The sequence below is a fragment of the Musa acuminata genome, chromosome BXJ1-2, assembly GCF_036884655.1.
Source record: "Musa acuminata AAA Group cultivar baxijiao chromosome BXJ1-2, Cavendish_Baxijiao_AAA, whole genome shotgun sequence".
NCBI classification, from domain to species: Eukaryota; Viridiplantae; Streptophyta; class Magnoliopsida; order Zingiberales; family Musaceae; genus Musa; species Musa acuminata.
The window spans coordinates 20,612,124-20,627,548 of NC_088328.1; the positions used below are offsets into that span (position 1 = coordinate 20,612,124).

Consider the following 15,425-nt stretch of genomic DNA (forward strand, 5'->3'; position numbering starts at 1 on the left):
GATCCCTCCGGCCCCACTCTCTTTGACCGCAATAGTCGTTCCTCCTCTTTCCCAAATCTCACATAGCAGCCCAAAAATAAATAAATAAAATAATTTAGAATAAGCAGAAATTGGGAGATTTTCTTGTGCACCACAATGTGTGTACGTCGATGGTGGCCCACCATACGTACAAATCATGTCGCGGGTATCGTGCCACATCCCTAGAAACGAGAGAGAACGGAGGACAGGAAGGGTAATCTGTCGAAACAAATCAATAATCGCACCCAAAAAATTGATACCCGCTTGAAGGCCATTTATTTACAACCGAACCACCGACTCCGTGTTGGGCCAGATTGGGAGAGGAGACGGTCCGGTCCGGTCTGGTCTGGTGCGGTTCACCTGTGGTCGCCGTTGCGGTGGTCGGCGACAAGGGCGTGGATCGCGCCGGAGAGGTTGTTGACGGCGGAGATGAGCCCGGCGAAGCCCTGGCGCCGCATCTCCGTCCGCTCCTCCTCCAGCCGCAGACGCCGCTCCTCCAGCTCCACCAGCTCCCGGTGGCGCTGCTCCCGCTTCTCCTCGCACGCGAGCAGGGTCCGCGCCAGCACCGTCGCGCTCCGCACCACGCTCGACCCTAACCGCCGCAGCCGGCGCCGCTTCGCCTCCGGCTCCGCCGCCCCCGCCTCCTCGTTCTCCTCCGACTCCGACGATTCCGACATCTCCACTGCACCAAGAACAACAAGCATAGACTAAAGAAACAGCGACGATCGAAGAAGAAGAATCCGATCTTTGACACGTAAAAGGTGAAAAAGGCGGCAACTTTAGGAAGATTAGTGATGATATTTGATCCACAGAGAGCTCAAAAGGAAGGCTTTTTAAAGTACATCAATGGATATTCTAGCACGTAAAACATATACAAGACTGTAGCTTTAGAACATATTTCATAGTTTTTAACTCCGAAAGATCGAACCGAAAGCTTGTTAATACTTTCCCTTATACTTTTTATAATCGAGATCTTTATGCAAGTGAACACCTTTTGGTTTTCATGATAAAAATACTGCATGGAAGAAAGGTGGGGGAGATGGGTTGTGAGTATCATATGGCACTGTAGTTAAATCTTTATATTAAAATGGAATCAGATCTATTCTGTCATGCCAAGGAAAGCTTATGCGTCAAAATAATATCATCTTTCTGATAGGAGGGTGTGTATTATAATTCAAGGGATATATAAAATATATCATACTATATTATTTCCTAGATATATTAAGATAGAATGAAGCAGCAGGCAAAAGAGCTAGAGACATCCGAAGGGAATGGGATGGGGGCGTATCACAGAAAGATTGCATCTTTACTGTCACAGACCACGAACCTTTTCGTTATGTTGGAAACTAGTCTGATTTTAACTTTTGTAGCTTAGGACAATGATATAAGGCCCCAAAAAATTGTCTTTTTTTTTTTTTGCGTTGATTAAAAGAGTATTGTAGGGAGCAGAAGAGAGAGAAAGATTATTACGGGCATTAAGGATCCAAGCGTACCGGAAACAGACGGCTGTGCTGGCGGTGGTGGGGGTGGCGGAGGAGGAGGAAGAGGAGGGGGAGGCGGAGGGTTGGCAGGCGGCTGCGGCAGCCGGGGGGGCGAGGGGGGTGGAGGGGGTGGACGGGAGGAGACCGGGGTGGCGTTGGCCCGGCGTGCGGCGCGGCGGCTTAGGACGTCGGTCAGGGCCTCAAAAACCTCGCCGGCGAGGTTCGTGGGGAGGTTGCGCTCCTTCCGCTCGTGCCGCTCCATGGCCCAGTAAGACGGTAGCTCCCCGCCGCCGGCTCGGGCCTCGTAGCCGCGCACCTTCTTGTAGTCGCGGAGGAGGTTGTCCCACTTGTCGTTGCACTGGTTCTGGCTCCGCAGACAGCCGTTGCGCCAGCAGTAGTTCTCGACCCACTTCCACCGTTGCTCCGCGGACCTGGGAACGGCCACGGGGCCGCCTCCCGCGGCGGCGGAGGGGGAGCAGTGCGCCAAGGAGGAGGAGGCCCCCGCGCGGCGTTCGTCGTCGAGGCGCTTGGCGGTGATGAGGATGAGGGTCTCGTGGAGCGTCCAGTTGCCCTTGCGGTAGCATCGGACGATGCCGCCGGCCGCGGAAGGGGACGCGGGAGGCTGCGCATGCGGATGTGGCGGCGGTTGGTGGTGGTGGTGGAGGAGGGCTAAGGCGGAGGAGTGTTCGGCGGCTTCGGACATGGCTTTTTGGGCATTGGCTTCTGCTGCGGCTTTTCTTCTCCTCTCTCTTCTCTCTTTCTCTCTCTACGCTTTTCTTTTTTAGATTACAGAGAAAGGAAGAGAGAAGCGAAACGGATAGCGAGGCGGAGCGGGAGGAGGGGACGGAGTTAAGGCTTATAGTGGTCGGAGGACAGGTATAATGTCACCCTTTTTACGTGTAACCCCCTACTCAAACTATATATTCCCAAAAACGCCTTACGAAACCCCCCGTTGAACTTATATTGACAGAAGTACTCGTTATACTTTTTTCGTTTTACCCCCTACTAATTTGTTTATTCCCAAAAAAGCCATAACACCGGCACGGTCCAAATTAGCTATGTAACGTTTTATGTTCGACGTCGGGGGGGTTTTCCATACCGAAGATTATGAAGTGGGTAACGTCGTGGTGAGGTTTATTATCCGGTGGTGGAATTTAGGAGGGGGGGTGTCGATAAGCTTCATGCGTTTTCTATTGTGGGTGTGGAGGGCCAGAAATCATAATCTCGTGACCAAAAATGCAAATGTAATCAGATGGAATTGATGTTGGGAAATAATTTAAACAGCCTAATATTCTGGTCCAAAACTCAGTACACTGATTGAGTTTGGGTCAGAGTCACTATGTGGACCACAGCCTTACGGATTTAGATTTAGGTGCATGTAAGCGACAAATTTCGGATGTCGTCACCAACAAATTTAGTTTTCAGTGGGTTGACTTTCAACTGAAATCTTACATTTTTCGATCAATCCATAAGAGTGCTTTGGGTTGGGTTTATGAAATTTTAGTTTAACACACTTCTAGATCTTATGATAACATATTGAAGAAGCATATTAAGCGTGTTTTCACTTCAAGATCTTATGATCAGAACCATGAAACCTTTCAAGCGCCATCTGATGAGTACAAGCAAAGAAACTAACCTCTGATCTTTTGCATCCGATATCATCTTCTTCATCTGCAACATCACAAAGTTTTGACAGCTTCTTGGTCGGAAAGTTTCTCTATGTCATAAGCAAGCATTCCCACGGCTGCAGCTTTGTGGAGAGTGAGAAGATAGAGCCGCAGGGATAAGACATCTGAGCTGCTAAAACCCAACACTTGGTGTTTGGGCCAAGAAACAGTGTTAAAGCAAAAAACACAATTTATTTTCAGTGCCAACACCAAGATCAGAGATTACAGTACCCTCTCTTCTGGAAGACGAAGCTCATCCAACTCTATCGGGAACAGTAACAATAGCAGCCATCAGTTTGCTACCCTGAGCATGATGAATGGACAAGAGAAAGTAGTGAATATGAAAAGGTCGAAGCCTGAATTTTGATCATTCATATGGTCTCAGCAGCATCTACAGATGAAATAAATGGGGCATTTTTGGACCTTTTTCATTGAAAATAAGTGGCAGATTAAGTAACCTTAAAGGACTGTATTAAGCAGATGAGGAACTTAAATTGTACAAGTATGCTATATACTTGGCTACCAAACTTAAATTGTTTGTTTCTTACAGGCACACATTTCTTTGCAACCAAAATTATTCTTTGACAAAATGGGGAGAGAAGATAAAGAAGTTCACATTAAAAATGGTTTTATGAAACATTTTGGCACCAAGCTAGAAAAAGGATATAAGAAACATGATTCCAACAGAATGACCTGAAGAAGAAGAAGAAGAAGAAAGCATTGCACACATGATCAGATGCTGAGTTCTCTAATGTAAAACAAACAAAACATTCTATTTCTCAAAAGACAAATCAAAGAAGCATTAGAAAAAAAAATGAATGGGCAGCTGAAATTCCTAAAATCCCTTTTCCAGGAGAGATTACAAGTCTTGAATACAAGATATTTAGAAAAGAGAGAGCAGCAGCTACTTAACAAGGAAGAAATCACCATCAGAGTTTAATAGGAAACTTTGTGCATATATACATATATATGCTGCCAAAATGAGAATTCATTGACACTTATATGCTATGTGCTGCCACTAAAATGTTCTGAAAATTATACTACAGTGGATATTAATATGCTTGCCCCCAAGAGGAGGAAAAGAAGAGCATATGCAGACCTGGGTGCTGAAGGCTTGTTCATGCCTCTTCTTCTTCCTTTTCACCATAGGAAGAATAGGAAAAAGCATGGAAACTAAACAGAACATTTACTTTAGCATAGTGCAGGTTGTAAAAGTGTGCTAGTAGACCCCTCTATTATGCCAAAATCTCCCTCATAATTGTGTAACCACATGATACTAAAATTCCAGCAAGCCATTTGTTTATTATTATCTTTTGGCCTTTTTTCTTACAACATAATTATTTTAGTTTCTTAGAAAAGAAAAAAAAGAATAGAAAAACAGTCTGTGTTACTGCAAACAGCCAAAAAGATAAGACATCCAGGTGGCTGTTTGATATCCTTTTCCTTGAAAGAAGATTCAAGGCTTTAATCAATCGAGGCACATCCTACTTCCACCACAAATTGATAAGACTCACATGGTCTTACCGCTTTCAGCCGCAACAGTGCCTTGAGAACACCTCAAAAGACCATTTGCAGATGATCAGCAACTATAAGAGATGGTTGTCGCCATCAAGGTGTCGTAGTTGGAGTGGCGTTACGAAGGTATAGTCACTGGAGACTCATGAGCTACTTGTGAGATAGAAAGACTCCCATCGATGTATTTGATTCCCGCAGTCTATAAATAAAACAACTATTTATATAACATAAATCGACTTTCACAATACCCACATCTTTTACTAAGTAAATTGATACGTTCGAGTCACATCTGTAAAATAAATAAATAAATAAATAAAAAGATTTATTTGCAGTCTTCATTACCCTGTAAATGTTTGATATAGACACTGCACGTAAGTACTCCCTGTATTCTGGAAACCCATGGGCGGTTTGTGGGTGCAGGATGGGGAGGAAGACGATCGGGTACAGACAGACAGAGCGGCGAAGAGCTTATCCGTGTTCCCCTGTCCCGGCAGTACAAAAGAAGGATCACGAAAGCTGGTTTGTGGATAACGCCGAATCTAAAACCCAATAAAGTCTCGTGAAAACCCACCAATGCTTATCCTCAATGCACCTGCTCCCTTTTTATAGCCTGCTCTCGCCCTACAATTAAGACTCAGCTTTCTTCCCGTCTCTGCGCAACGACTGCTGCTGTTGCGGTTCATGTCAGAATCATATGAAGCTGAGGATTATAGGCTTGGAATGAATCGGTGGAAGATCTTAGAGGGTGCTGCTCTTGCAGGGTTAACGCATGGTAGGGTGGAGGGAAGCCTTGAGGTATAAAGCAGGAAAGTCGAGAGGCATCATAGTCGAGAATGGATGCTTCTTTGATCCCGCAAGGCAGCCATGGGACCATGGTTGAGGAGGAGGAGGAGGAGGAGGAGCTAAGGTCTGTGTCTTCGTCGTCGGAGAGTTTCTCGAGCAACTCGAACGCTTCTTCCTCGTCCTCGGACTCCATGGACGACGCCACCTCTTCTGCGTCGCCCTCGTCGCCTGCAACTGAGAAAGACCAACATGATCGCGAGCCGCTGAATGAGATGTCTTCGCTGTTAGCTCATCTTCCGTTGAAGTAAGCATATATCCTCAAGTACACTTCCATGATTCAATCTGTCGAGTGCTTTCGGCCTCATGCTTACGTGCCTTCCATCCATGTTTGGGGATGTACATGTTGTATGAGATTCTCATCTGCTTACATCTTGTTGTATGAACAGGAGAGGGCTGTCGAGGTATTACCAGGGGAGCTCTCAGACGTTCACATCTTTGTCCGATGTGAAGTGCTTGGAGGATCTTGCCAAGCCTGAGAGACCACACAGGAAGAAGATGAAGTCTTGCAGGAGTTATGTTTGGAGATTGGACAATCAGAAACCACTGTTTCCCAAACAGTGTTCCAAGACCATCACAAAGAAGGCTTCCAAGAGTTCATTGTCTTGTATTGGTGGAAGGAGGCACAACTTTGTCAGTGGCAGGCCTGCTGTCCCTCCACACAGATCAAGCAACTTCTCCGGCCAATCCCTTTTGCTTGCCTAATCGAATGGTTGTACAGTTTAATACTGATCAGAAAAATTTTCATCTTTTCCTCAGAAAATTAGAGAAGATGTCTCTCTCTGTCAAATATACATCAAAGAATATCCAACAGATTGATGAGAAATTAACCAAAATAAAGCTAAATTTTCTGGGCAAAACTTCATCTTTCACTTCAGAAGAAATTGGGAAAAAATTTTGTTAGTTGATACATAGGTTGAACACAAGTTTTGCACTGGGCTGCTCATACTCCAAATTAGATTTATATTCTGCTGAATGTTGATGGTAGATTTTGAGTGCTTTTAATCTTGAAGGACAAGTTGTTGGTTCTCTTCCCCTTTTTTTTCCTCTTTTTTTTTTTTGTGTCTGAGACAATAAGGCATTTTACATCATTTAGATCAAACCCAAAATGGAATATTCATTCTTGTCATTTGCAAAAATAAAAATGTGGATAAGTATTTAGTGATAGGATTTCCATCTTACTTCACAAGACAACTATTTCATGACTCTTATTAGCTATTAAAGATATTGATCATGCTTGATAGTATGATCACTCAATTTTTTCTCTAATTGCGACTTCCCCTAAATTACTTCTCCAAATTTGAGCACTCTCTATTTGCAAAAGAGAAAAAAAGTGGGTAATAAATGTCACTTTGGCCTTTGCAACTAATAGAAACAAGAAGAAAGAGAAAGTTGGGAATATCACTCAAAATTGGCAAAGAAAAAATAATGTTGATCATCACACTTTAGCATTAACCAAGCTCAGAAAGCTTTATAGCAAGAACTGCCAAGCACACTCAAAACATAACAACGAGCAGTGCAGCAATGAGTCAGATCTCTGGAGGTACTCGAGGCAGCCCCCTCCAGTCCACTGCATCACAGCACTAACTGTAGCATTTCAGCCATATCTCACACCACCAAATCCAGTACAAAGACTTGCAAACTTGCTTCCACCATGATTGCTCCACTGCACAATGCAGAGATGAGGAATACAGGAAATTGATTGTGTTGATTCTCTTCACATGTGGTATGTTTCTTCAGCTACACACCCTGAGAGTAAAATTTAAGTGAGCTGCACTTTCCCCAGAGAATTTAAAGACTGAGTTGAGATCCATTTCTTTGTCTGATGGCCAGAGTGAAATATATTAGAATCGTCGTCCCCAAGCATGACCTGCCAATTAAGACCAGAGAAAGATACAATCGAGCATTATCGTTTTAGGAGACATCTGAGTGTAACTTAACTACAAGTAAATAAAACAAAGCAAGGAAGCATAGAAATGCAAATGGTGAACTGTCAGGATTCAAATGAGTAAACAGGTACCAAGTGCTGATAGACCTCGAGCAATTGGATCCAATCAATAATTGGATGTTTTCCATGTTTAGCCATTTAAGGCACATCAACCTATAACAGCTTCAATATATTTGCAGGGTCCATTGCCAAGGAATGCTCATTTAATTGGGGAAGGGACCACGGGTACATGACATAGCAGTAATGATTGCCAACCTTATTACGAATTTTTCCTACATTTGAATTTTTGGTAGGTAAAGTAGTTAAGAAGTCCAGGTGACCTTAGTAAAATGAACGATCCAGTTACAAGTAATTGATGCCACAAACCAATTCACAGTAACGTTTGCTTCTGCATTCGTAGAAAATGAAATTGCGTCAGTAAACAATGAAGTATTATTATCACTGAAGACTGAAATGCTTTTTTGCTGTGTTAGAAGTATCCTGATGGAAACTAATCCATAGGACAGGGTTGTGGTCAACCAGGTCAGACTGGACTGTAAAACAAAATTGATGTTTGTGCAGGTTGAAGCATCGTCTAATTGTTTGGCAACAAGTTTGTCACAGGCTAGTACTTAAGGTTTATATGTTAATACTATTACTGAAAATTTTCATTTTACAGAAATTACTTGTCTAACAAACAAGCATAAAGCATCAAATTCGTCTTGTAGATGAATAAGAAAATGGTCATGAGAATCATTATGAAAAGTTGAAGAGGAAAATTCGAAAATATCTGATAACAAATGGAGTTGCACAACTTAGTATGATAACATGAGTTTTATAGAATTCAAATGGTCGGTCATGCTGTTTCCGTAGTAAATGTTTATCAAGGCACTTACATGGTGGCAAAGACAAGAAGAACTCTGTGTGGATGGATGACAGATAGACGATTTAATCTTTTGTGCCCTTCTCCAGAATCCAGAAGCATGGGAGCATTTGCTGCAGATTGCGCTGTTGTGAGAGATTTGTTTGTCAGCAGGGACTGCTTCAGCTGCTCCAGCTGAGAAGGTGCAGCTGCCAAGAAAAAGGCATTCAAGTTAAAAGTCAGGTGGAGTTACTACAATTTGAGAGTCTCATGCCATTATGAGAACATTGGCAGATAGTGAACCTTAATTTTTAACAGCACAAACAAGGTCAAGTTTCATTCTCAATATCCAGTGTGTCGCAACGTGACACACTTATTGTAGAAAGTTCATTTTCTACGATGTACACACAATTATAAGTTACAGAGTTAACAATGTACAACACAATGTTATGCGCCTTTTATTGAGGAAATTAGTTGTCATAGAAAGTTCATTTTCAAAAATAGGTTGATACTGCTACCTGGTACTGGCTGATGCACAAGTCAGTTTTGTGTAGTTAACATAGGAAGCTTTTGAGATGGAATATTAAACCAAACCAGTTTTTAGTGTTAATTACATATGCTACATACTTTCCAAAAATTCAAGAGGGTCATGGAAAACAGGATTATGTACAGCACATACCTTTGGCCACAAGCCTTTTGGTTTCATCATCTGCTTCTTGCTCATCACTAGTCCGTTTCTCCATGCGGTTTGATCCCTTACGAGAAAGTGCCTTCTGTAAATCATCGAAGATTTATAAAGCTAACAAATCTAGCAATTATTTTGTATATACATATTCCATGATATTTATATATACAGCAAAGAAGGACAAAGTTGAAAATTGTAGGACACACAGTCATCTTTGGACTCCCAGCGTAGCATTTCTCAGGTGGCTGTGTAAGATTGTCAATGTCCAAAACCACATATCCCCCTTTATCCATGGCGGTGACCTGGCATTGCAGAGAAGTGGATGGAAATCATAAGGTGCTAAAAAATGAGACAAACAATATCACATGAAGGCACCAAAGGAACTTCAAGAACACCAAAACAAGGTGGCGGATCACGTTCCATTAAACAGATGTTAACTAATTAAAATCTTGATTTAAACCATGTAACCAAACTCACTTTTACTACTGCAACAAATATCACCATATACAAGCTTTGTAAGAGTTTCCTAGTTCTGCTGTTTACTTTTTTCCAACAAGTATTCCAATCTAACAGTAATAATCTTCCATTTCCACTTTCTTTCTTTTTTTACATTCAAGCTGACTGCATCAGTGTGAGAGTGGTGGTGTCATTACCAGACAATTGCAATCACTAATTTGCTATTACATTCTCCTCTTTATGACTTCCGATCTGTTTATATTTCTCTTGACCTTATTCTTGATCAGTAAACTTATTCTGCCATCCCCTGCATTGTAGCAGGTAATAGTTAGTGTCATTCCCACTTGCAGTCTTAATGTTTGAGAAGTCATCAGCATCAAAGAAACAAAAATGTTATACTAATAATGTTCAGTAACTTGTGTTAAAGACTTAAAGTCACTTCCATCTTGAGAAATCACTTCAAGTAGCTTCTAATTCCAAGTCGGCTGCTACCAAAGGGCCTCTCACTGCTGTACAATTTTAGATAACAGAGAGCTTGGCAATGCACATAGTGACCTCAACTGCATCATCACAACGCTCCAAACAGTGATATTCTAATAGGTCAGACCTAGCAAATTATTTATTAGGACATGCAAAAAGATGTATCCCTTTGAAACGGAATCTAACAATATCTTTTTGGTCCCACAGAAAATGGAGCTTATCAAAGAACAAAGTAGACCTATAATTAATTGCATGTGGATCTGAATCGTATATAGCCCACCCCCATTTTTTTTGCCATAAAATAACATATCTGTATGCAAGCATTTTCACAGGAGCAACATGATATAAATGTGGAAAAGACCAAACGGAAATTTTCATTCGAATCCAATATCTGTAGATGTTGAATGCTGGTGATAGAAAATGATGAGGCAAAAAAAAGCAAAGAAATATTTTTTTGAACAAAAATTCAAAAAGCCAAAATTTCAAGAAGCAATGAAGAACGAAGAGGAACCACCGCTCTTGCTAATATACTCATCTGAGGTTTCTGTCTCTCAATTAGCACTATGGTGTTCCTGAAGAAGCATCTAAACCTATAAAATTGCCCCTTTTTGACATCTCTTACGTTTGATCCTCAACTGAAAACAAATGGAGTCAATGAAGGGAAGAGAAGCCGCCCTTTTACATACAAATTGCATATTTTGATGCGTTCAAGGACAGAAAAATGAAGAAAAAGAAGAGAGATGAAGACTACAAATGTATGAAGAGCTAGAAAAGGAACATGGTCACAGAATAATGCAAGAACTAGATGTCTACTAAACCAATGTACTACTACATAGAAGCAGAAGCCTCAGAACGAAACGCACATGGAGTAAGATTTTCTCTTCGTTTCCTTATCATACTCGAATAGTAGAGCTATCCAATGTGGATGAGAACTGTACCTCTTTTCTCAACAGGAAACTGGAAGCGAAGCAAAAGCAGAGAAGGCACAATGGAGAGGAAACAGCTGTTGGAAACGAATACGATGGCTTCTTTTTTCCTTCTTCCCTTTTGCAAATGTCGATCCTACCATCGATTTGTGGGCATAACTACTCTCGAGATGGGGTAAGAGGGCAAGAGCACCAGGCTTTAACAGCCACCTTGGCCTCAGAAAAAGAGAAAAGTGCAGCAGCTGCTGCTGCAACACCACCACCACCACCACAGGAGAGAGGGTCTCTCGGAACCGAGGAGGCACTGCAGGAAAATGTCTCCCATTTTATAAGGTCCTGCCACAAATGGCTCCCATGCCATGTCCATCTCTCCCTTTGTCAGCAAAAAAATGCCATTTTTAACTGCGTGACAGCCAGCAAAAGAATGCCTGTGAGTTACGGAGAGAAAGGTGTGCGCAAGCATTAGTTTAACCTGGATCCCACCTACACTTACTGGATCTCACCACGTGTGCTGTTCTTCTACTTGCTGGGGAGTTCAACCTCCGCAAAGCCCGGGTTGTAATGATCGCCCTGATGAATTCGGATCATACTCTACTCCCGACGATCCTGTTAAGTAGGTGGATCGAATCTCTCCTGTATCTCGTTGTCTCTTCTGGCCACCGAGATCCCATCACTCTTGCGAGTTTGCAGAATGATTCAGCCAATCTAAATTATACGGTTCATTCTTGCACGAAGAGTTGATGTTAGTATCCAACACTTGCATGAAAACGCAGCTGGTGATCACCACAGAAAGCGTTATGCGACTCTCCATTCTCGTGTTCGAAAGTTCAAGCTATTAAGTGTCAGATGCATCAAACGCATGCTCACAAGAACCTGCACAGCTGCGCGGGAAATTGCACAAAGAACAGAAGAAACATGGAGTGATGTCATGTCCATGGAAGGCTCCCAAGAATAGTACATCAATGATTCGTTGCCCGCTCACGGGACTCGAAATCGTACCCCAAGCAGTCTCCCATGAATACAAAATGGCGTGGAAGCCATGTCGGTCAGGATTATAAGTGCAATTTAATGCGTCTTTTCAGCGTCTGCCAGCAAACGCAATCCACTTCCCTACCCGCTACTCTCATCAGCTTAGACTCAAGCTCGTACCAACCAGATTTGTTTACTTTCTTTGGTCGCTTCCTCACGTATGCATCTCTCGATGAACAGAGCAGCAGATGAAACCGGAAGGTTCAGAGAATGAAGAAGCAGAACTTGGGATGTCTCCGACTTTAATTATCGACTGGCGGTCGAACTCTCTCTCGGCATCACAATCACACGATTAAGATAGACTCTTCCGAGTTCTCTCTGCCCTCCATCTTCGTCTCAATTTCCCTGCGGGAGTCAAGCGGTGATCTCGAATGTAAATTTCCTCCCATGGCCATCACGGACTCACGCTGTGGTGAACTGTTTCAGGAAGATTTGAATCGACCTTGGTGGTTCCAAGCTCATCAAACGCTCGACTCTCTCCACAATCAACGCCATGGGTCAGGCACATGCGCGTTTTGACGTATCTCGATGATGTGAGGATGGAGTGGGCAGAATTGGGTAATGAATCTTCGGACTTCTGGCACGCATAGTAGTTGGTGGTGGTTAGTGGACCTCAGGGGTTTATTAATAAATATAATCTTTAAAATCTAATTTAAAAGTGGATTAGAAAAGATTCGATGATTAGATAATCATTGCCTACAGCATTATATTTTGGGATGTTTGACAAGTTTGGTGAGTAAAATTCTAATTCGATTAGAACCCTGAAATCATTGATCGATTTTCATTCTGATTCTGATTTTAATCGATTAAATTTTTGATTCAAATTGAATATATGAATCCTCCAACATTAATATTCTGAAAGTATATTAAAATATGATAATAACCTTTATGTCATCATTGAAATCAAATTCTTATATCTAATTTAACGATGTATACATTTTAATGTCATATATTTCTGTTTGATCCGCAAGACATCGTATTTGATCCAAGATCACCGTCAATAAAGAGGAACTAGATCATTTTTACTCTCTTTCTTGTATCAAAGTTATCTCCTATGAAATCGTATTTTAAGTGAACTAAAATATTTTTATAAAATTCAATTAGTTATATTATATATCTTATCGAAAGGTCATAAAAATCTAACATATTCTTCATACGTAAAAGGTAAGATAGAACACTCAACATCTGAGCGACAGGAATATCGAATTACACACATATGATACTCCACGGTCTCCCAATTAAGTGTATGCTCACTGTCCCCCCACAAAATCTGTACATTTCTCTTTCTTGTTCGAAACCACCGAGACGATGGATGATATCCTGCACAGAGTTTGCATTCCTTCTTTACTGGCTACGCTACTCCTGAAACCTCCCAATGCGGCGAATGCACGCAGGATGAGATGAGCGTATTGGAGAGACTGGTACGGTACTGCTTCCCCGTCCCTTGGCAGTGGGTTCGAGTAGGAAAAGGATGATGCGGACGAAAACCTCGTGCAATCCTCGTTCGGAGGATAGGTACGGAACTCTGTTCACCGACGTCGCCCTGCAACATCCGACGGAGGAAGGACCGCAAGTTCTAAGCCTTACGTGTTCCTATCGCTTAGTATTTTGGACCAATGATGGCTGCAACCCCGAGATCAGTTCTCTTAGGTGTTTCCCTCCCAGTTCGAATCCAATGAAATGGCTGAAATGCACCGCGTCCAAACAACGAAGAACTGACAGATAAATGTATCGATCATACCAGCAGGGATACGAGTGTCGCGGAAAGTTGTCGCAGAGAACTTGGGGTGCCCTACGGAGCAATTCAACGAGAACTGCAGCAACGGCACAAGCTTCATCCGGATGAATCATTGTTCTCGACGGGGACCTTCGGCCTGATGCCTGACGCCTGACGCCGACACCGACTTCCTCACCCTCCTCCACCAGGATCAGGTTGGGGGCCTATCGCTGAAGAAGGACTCCAAGTGGATCGCTGTCGAGCCTATCCCAGATTAACTTAACAGTCAACATTGGAGATCTCTTTCAGGTATCTTCCACTAGCATCAATGTTGAAGCCATTTCACTCCCTGTCGAAACAACACTTTAGGATCATCTCAGATGATTCGCAACCATGAGATGACATTTACCAGATGGTGCGGAACATCGCGGCTACCCGTGAAATCACTTCGAACACTTGTTTTGTATCTTGATTTCAACTCGTTGTGGTAGGCATGGAGCAACCATGTCAACAAGAGTGTCGAGCACAAGGTGATGACCAACGGAGCAATGGAGAGGTATTCGGTGGCAAATAATCAATCCCGTAACCATCTTAATTAGTCTCACGTGAATTCAAATTAACTAACTTAAAATGAATGTATTATTATTAATTTTAATTTAGTCATTTTGATTAACAATTTAGGCTCAATAAAATTACTAAAATAATTATCTCATCAAAGTGATCAATGTAGGAATCCACTTGCCCCGTGCACCATGCCAGCTTTGGTCCGATTTATCTTGTTCTTTTTCTCTCCTTCATATTTTGTTTTATTATTATTCTATTTAATTAGATAAGGTATATTATAGATTTAATTATATTCTAATTATAGTTATCAATTAATTGAAAGAAAATTTACTTATGATAAGATTCGAGATGAGTGTGATGAAATGAACTTTTCTAATTATCATCTTAGACCTTTTATTTTTAATTATAAAAAGATGACTTCTTACGGATGAATCATCAGAATTTGAAATTATAAATATATTTTTAATTTTCTTTAGTCGATATTTTATTATAGTGATAGAAAGAGAGGAGAAAACGATATAATTCTCCTTGTAGATCAATATCATTACTTCATTCAAATTGGATGACGGAGTATTTGCATATTAGAATAAAAGCATTCTGAATGACATCGAAAAGAATACATTCTTAATATTTTATTTATAAATATTTTTATTTTAATTTTTGATATTAAAATTTTTTATATAATAGTATAATTATAGTTTTAATGATAACAATTGGTATAAGAAAATTTTTTGAAATCAAAATACATTAGATCATAAAAGTATATCTAATTTATTTTATTTTTAGATCTGTTTCTTAATGTTCTTGGCTGATCGACAGGCTGTTGAGGGCAGCTGACTGGTGAGACGGTTGCTGCGTACAGTAGCCGAGCAGCTGAAGTGCTACGACAATGCCATTTCATGCGGCTGTTGCCACCGTCGGTGGTAGCTACTTTACTGGCGTCGCTCCTACCTACAACGGTAAGATTTGGTCGCAGGCGGCGCTACACATCGTCGGGTGCGCTGGCACGAAGAAATAGCGGACGACAGGAGGGCAGCGGCTGTGTAGGTAGTTGCCGGCCGTAGAGAGGATCCTACCTTCGGTGAGGGTGAAGCAGGTTGCAACATGGTGATGGCCATTTTCCAAGGTAGGGTGGAGGCCGCCAGTGAGCGATCACGTGGTCATAGATGGTGGCCTGCTGCAGAGGGATTGCGACGGCGACTCACAGTGGAGGCATCGCATTGGCGGGGCTGTATCATAACACGCCCCGGACGGTGAC

At 42.0% G+C, this 15,425-nt stretch overlaps 3 protein-coding genes across 4 annotated transcripts; 1 reads left to right on the forward strand and 2 right to left on the reverse strand.

The window, feature by feature from the left end:
• Window positions 1–238: 238 nt before the first annotated feature.
• LOC135612463 (trihelix transcription factor ASR3-like) lies at window positions 239–4,361 on the reverse strand. The gene is made up of 4 exons (XM_065108799.1): window positions 4,266–4,361; window positions 3,398–3,470; window positions 1,512–3,312; window positions 239–700 (listed from the first exon to the last, which is right to left on the reverse strand). The coding sequence occupies exons 3-4, from the start codon at window positions 2,200–2,202 to the stop codon at window positions 375–377; spliced, it is 1,017 nt and encodes a 338-aa protein (XP_064964871.1). The 5' UTR covers window positions 2,203–3,312; window positions 3,398–3,470; window positions 4,266–4,361; the 3' UTR covers window positions 239–374.
• A 966-nt stretch (window positions 4,362–5,327) lies between these two features.
• On the forward strand, window positions 5,328–6,381 carry LOC135597565 (protein OXIDATIVE STRESS 3-like). Its single transcript, XM_065090695.1, has 2 exons — window positions 5,328–5,768; window positions 5,911–6,381. Exons 1-2 carry the CDS (start codon window positions 5,515–5,517, stop codon window positions 6,224–6,226), a joined length of 570 nt encoding a protein of 189 aa, XP_064946767.1. The 5' UTR covers window positions 5,328–5,514; the 3' UTR covers window positions 6,227–6,381.
• A 521-nt stretch (window positions 6,382–6,902) lies between these two features.
• On the reverse strand, window positions 6,903–11,247 carry LOC135597571 (uncharacterized). Of its 2 annotated transcripts, XM_065090709.1 has the most exons (6): window positions 10,870–11,247; window positions 9,649–9,758; window positions 9,202–9,297; window positions 8,990–9,083; window positions 8,345–8,519; window positions 6,903–7,391 (listed from the first exon to the last, which is right to left on the reverse strand). In XM_065090709.1, exons 3-6 carry the CDS (start codon window positions 9,286–9,288, stop codon window positions 7,313–7,315), a joined length of 435 nt encoding a protein of 144 aa, XP_064946781.1. In that variant the 5' UTR covers window positions 9,289–9,297; window positions 9,649–9,758; window positions 10,870–11,247; the 3' UTR covers window positions 6,903–7,312. The 2 variants fall into 2 exon arrangements, with proteins under 2 accessions (XP_064946781.1, XP_064946774.1); XM_065090702.1 differs by lacking the exon at window positions 9,649–9,758 and having other exon boundaries at window positions 10,870–11,239.
• Between the last annotated feature and the right edge of the window lie 4,178 nt (window positions 11,248–15,425).